This window comes from Dendrobates tinctorius, unplaced genomic scaffold (genome assembly GCF_039654945.1).
Source record: "Dendrobates tinctorius isolate UK_male_01 unplaced genomic scaffold, ASM3965494v1 ptg000128l, whole genome shotgun sequence".
Lineage (NCBI taxonomy): Eukaryota > Metazoa > Chordata > Amphibia > Anura > Dendrobatidae > Dendrobates > Dendrobates tinctorius.
The window spans coordinates 4352395-4357500 of NW_027361796.1; the positions used below are offsets into that span (position 1 = coordinate 4352395).

Here is a 5106-nt window from a genome sequence, read left to right on the forward strand (position 1 = left end):
GGATCCGAATGGTTGGACCCTCACAGATCAGATAGGTATAACCGGCCAAAGGCCACTCTCCGCACCTGACCACAAGGAATCCCCACCTCTTGGGTGACACTCGCCCACCATTGTGTGACCCCGCCATCCATTGTGTGAACCCGCCATCCATTATGTGACCCCTCGCCAACCATTATGTGACCCCCACCATCCATTGTGTGACCCCCCCGCCATCCATTATGTGACCCCCACCATCCATTGTGTGACCCCCCCGCCATCCATTATGTGACCCCCACCATCCATTGTGTGACCCCCGCCATCCATTGTGTGACCCCCACCATCCATTATGTGACCCCTGCCATCCATTGTGTGACTCCCCCGCCATCCATTATGTGACCCCCACATCCATTGTGTGACCCCCGCCATCCATTGTGTGACCCCCGCCATCCATTGTGTGACCCCCGCCATCCATTATGTGACCCCCACCATCCATTGTGTGACCCCCGCCATCCTTTATGTGACCCCCACCATCCATTATGTGACCCCGGCCAGCCATTATGTGACCCCCGCCAGCCATTATGTGACCCCCCGCCAGCCATTGTGTGACCCCCGCCAGCCATTGTGTGACTCCCCCGCCATCCATTGTGTGACCCCCCCACCATCCATTGTGTGACCCCGCCATCCATTATGTGACCCCCACCATCCATTGTGTGACCCCCGCCATCCATTGTGTGACCCCCGCCAGCCATTATGTGACCCCGCCATCCATTATGTGACCCCCACCATCCATTATGTGACCCCCGCCAGCCATTATGTGACCCCGCCATCCATTATGTGACCCCCACCATCCATTATGTGACCCCCCCGCCAGCCATTATGTGACCCCCCGCCAGCCATTGTGTGACCCCCGCCAGCCATTGTGTGACTCCCCCGCCATCCATTGTGTGACCCCCCCACCATCCATTGTGTGACCCCCGCCAGCCATTATGTGACCCCCGCCAGCAATTATGTGACCCCCGCCAGCCATTATGTGACCCCGCCATCCATTATGTGACCCCCACCTGTTATGGCACTTTCATCTATGAGAAGAGTCCAGTGATGAAAGTGACAGTGGAATGAGGAGGGAATGACAGTGATTCACCACAGGCAGACAGTGAGGCGGGACAGGGAACAATGGCCATTTATCTGGAGGGAGGGAGGTGGACCAGGCCGGGAGGTAGGGCTGGCAGGAGGGAGGCACATCGGGCACAGGTGCTCGTCATTACCAGCACGGACTGCAGCGCGCACACACGGCCCTGCCTGCAGTCACACACGGAGCTCCGCAGCCACACTCCATCCTCCCTCAGCAGCCATGGGCAAGAAGATGAAGAAAGGCTGCGACTGCAAGAGGATCCTGAGGAACAACTGGCTGCTCATCACCACCGTGGTGGCCGTGGTCCTAGGTCAGTGTGCTGGCGGCATCCGTCTCCATAATGCCGTAATACGGGGATGTGAGGGAGACATGGCGGGGGAGGGGAATATTAGTCTGCTGCCTGATGGTGGTCGCTCCTCATACACCGTGCGTCGCTATGTGACCCCCGCATTGGCTGAACGTGCAGGGGAATGTTAATAGCGCTGCGGCACATGCTGCACTGTGGTGGGCCTGTGGGCAGAGGAAGGGGCTTTACCTAGGAATCAGGCTGACAGCAGCGTCACCTGTGCAAGCAGCAGTGCCACCAGTATGACCAGTGCGCAGAGCAGTGTCACCAGTACGGGTAGCAGTGTCACCAGTATGACCAGTGCGCAGAGCAGTGTCACCAGTACAGGTAGCAGTGTCACCAGTGCGCATAGCAGTGTCACCAGTATGACCAGTGCGCAGAGCAGTGTCACCAGTACAGGTAGCAGTGCCACCAGTATGACCAGTGCGCAGAGCAGTGTCACCAGTACAGGTAGCAGTGCCACCAGTGCGCATAGCAGTGTCACCAGTACAGGTAGCAGTGTCACCAGTACAGGTAGCAGTGTCACCAGTGCAGATAGCAGTGTCACCAGTACAGGTAGCAGTGTCACCAGTGCAGATAGCAGTGTCACCAGTGCGCATAGCAGTGTCACCAGTACAGGTAGCAGTGTCACCAGTGCAGATAGCAGTGTCACCAGTACAGGTAGCAGTGTCACCAGTGCAGATAGCAGTGTCACCAGTGCGCATAGCAGTGTCACCAGTACAGGTAGCAGTGTCACCAGTGCAGATAGCAGTGTCACCAGTACAGGTAGCAGTGTCACCAGTGCAGATAGCAGTGTCACCAGTGCGCATAGCAGTGTCACCAGTGCAGATAGCAGTGTCACCAGTACAGGTAGCAGTGTCACCAGGGCACATAGCAGTGTCACCAGTACAGGTAGCAGTGTCACCAGGGCACATAGCAGTGTCACCAGTGCAGATAGCAGTGTCAACAGGGCACATAGCAGTGTCACCAGTACAGGTAGCAGTGTCACCAGGGCAGCCATCAGAATGACCAGTGCACATGGCAGTGTCACCAGTGCATATATCAGTGTCACCAGGGCAGCCATCAGTATGACCAGTGCGCATAGCAGTGTCACCAGTACAGGTAGCAGTGTCACCAGGGCAGCCATCAGTATGACCAGTGCACATGGCAGTGTCACCAGTGCAGATATCAGTGTCACCAGGGCACATAGCAGTGTCACCAGTACAGGTAGCAGTGACACCAGGGCACATAGCAGTGTCACCAGTACAGGTAGCAGTGACACCAGGGCTGCCATCAGTATGACCAGTGCACATAGCAATGTCACCAGTGCACATAGCAGTGTCACCAGTAAAGGTAGCAGTGTCCCCAGGGCACATAGCAGTGTCACCAGTGCAACCAGCAGTATTACCAGAACAGTTAGCAATATCACCAGGGCACATAGCAGTGTCACCAGTACAAATATCAGTGTCACCATTGCAGATATCAGTGACACCTGTGCAAACAGCAGTGCCTTCAGTATTACCAGTGCACATAGCAGTGTCACCAGTACAAATAGCAGTGTAACCACTGCAAACTGCATTATTGCCAAGGCACATAGCAGTGTCATCAGTGCACATAGCAGTGTCACCAGGGCTGCCATCAGTATGACCAGTGCACATAGCCGTGTCACCAGGGCACATAGCAGTGTCACCAGTACAGGTAGGAGTGTCACCAGGGCACATAGCAGTGTCACCAGTACAGGTAGCAGTGTCACCAGTGCAGCCATTAGTATGACCAGTGCACATAGCTGTGTCACCAGGGCACATAGCAGTGTCACCAGTAAAGGTAGCAGTGTCACCAGTACAGGTAGCAGTGTCACCAGTGCTATCAGCAGTATTACCAGTACACATAGCAGTCTCACCAGTACAAATAGCAGTGTCACCATTGCAGATATCAGTGTCACCTGTGCAAACAGCAGTGCAAACTGCATTATTGCCAAGGCACATAGCAGTGTCATCAGTGCACATAGCAGTGTCACCAGGGCTGCCATCAGTATGACCAGTGCACATAGCCGTGTCACCAGGGCACATAGCAGTGTCACCAGTACAGGTAGCAGTGTCACCAGTACAGGTAGCAGTGTCACCAGTACAAATATCAGTGTCACCAGTGCTATCAGCAGTATTACCAGTACACATAGCAGTCTCACCAGTACAAATAGCAGTGTCACCATTGCAGATATCAGTGTCACCTGTGCAAACAGCAGTGCCATCAGTATTACCAGTGCACATAGCAGTGTCACCAGTACAAATAGCAGTGTAACCACTGCAAACAGCATTATTGCCAAGGCACATAGCAGTGTCACCAGTGCACATAGCAGTGTCGCCAGTACAGGTAGTAGTGTAACCAGTACAAATATCAGTCACCAATGCAAATAGCAATGTAACCAGTACAGATGGCAGTGTCACCAACCAATGTCTTCTGTATAAATAGCAGTGTCACCTATACAAATAAGAAGTGTCATCAGTTTAAACAGCAGTGTAACCAGCACAGATAGCAGTGTCACTAGTAGAGATGGCAGTGTCACCCACCAGTGCAGATACAGTGTTGTACAGTGTCACCTGTATACACAGCAGTGTTAGGCCTCTTTCACACTTCAGTTTTTTACAATCAGTCACAATCCGCCAGGTTTTGAAAAAAACGGATCCGCAATTTTCTTCTGAGGATCCGTTTTTTTCCCCCATTGACTTCCATTAATGGCGGATTGTGACGGATTGCCGTCTGTTGCATCCGTTTTTTTTGAGGATCCGCCAAAAGTTCCTGTCCATCACCATCCTCAAAGATTTCAAAACGGAGCTTGCAACGTTTTTTTTCTCTGGCGGATCCTCCAGACACTGATTTAACCTGAAATTCTTTCTGGGTGCCGGACAAAAAAAAATTCTCTCTTCTCTCTCTCTCTCTCTCCCTCTCCCTCTCCCTCTCTCTCTCTCTCTCTCTCTCCCCTCTCTCTCTCTCCTGCGATTCCTTTAAAATTCTTCATTTGTCGGATCCGTCAAAAAAATGGACGGGTGCCATCCGTTGTCATCAGTACTACAACGGATCCGCCATCCGTCCTTTTGGCGGATTATGACTGATGCAAAAAACTGAAGTGTGAAAGAGGCCTTACCAGTGCTGACGACTGTGTCATCTGTGCTAATAGCAGTGTCACATGAGCACATATTGGTGGAACTAGTATTGATATCAGTGTCACCAGTGCAGGTAGCAGTATCATCAGTGCAGATATGAGTGTCACCAGTACAAATAGCAGTGTAACCAGTACAGATGTCACCTGTGCGTATAGGAGATAGACTGCTCTTATTGTATTTGAGCTCTATGTTTGCAATAGTAGAAATATATGAGATACATAAGGTAGATCTGATTAGACACACAGATAGATCAATCTGAGATAGATAGATATTAGATAGATAGATACAGTCATGGCCAAAAGTATTGACACCCCTGCAATTCTGTCAGATAATACTCAGTTTCTTCCTGAATATGATTGCAAACACAAATTCTTTGTTATTATTATCTTCATTTAATTTGTCTTAAATGAAAAAACACAAAAGAGAATGAAGCAAAAAGCAAAACATTGATCATTTCACACAAAACTCCAAAAATGGGCCGGACAAAAGTATTGGCACCCTCAGCCTAA

General features: G+C 51.4%; 1 protein-coding gene across 1 annotated transcript in view; it reads left to right on the forward strand.

Annotated features, from left to right (window-relative positions):
• The first annotated feature begins 1171 nt into the window (after nt 1-1171).
• SLC1A1 (solute carrier family 1 member 1) overlaps nt 1172-5106 on the forward strand; it is a 90389-nt gene continuing 86454 nt past the window's right edge. The window contains exon 1 of the mRNA XM_073542617.1: nt 1172-1421. Within this exon, the coding sequence (XP_073398718.1) occupies nt 1331-1421 (91 nt within the window). The 5' untranslated portion in view covers nt 1172-1330. The remainder of the gene's footprint in view (nt 1422-5106) is intronic.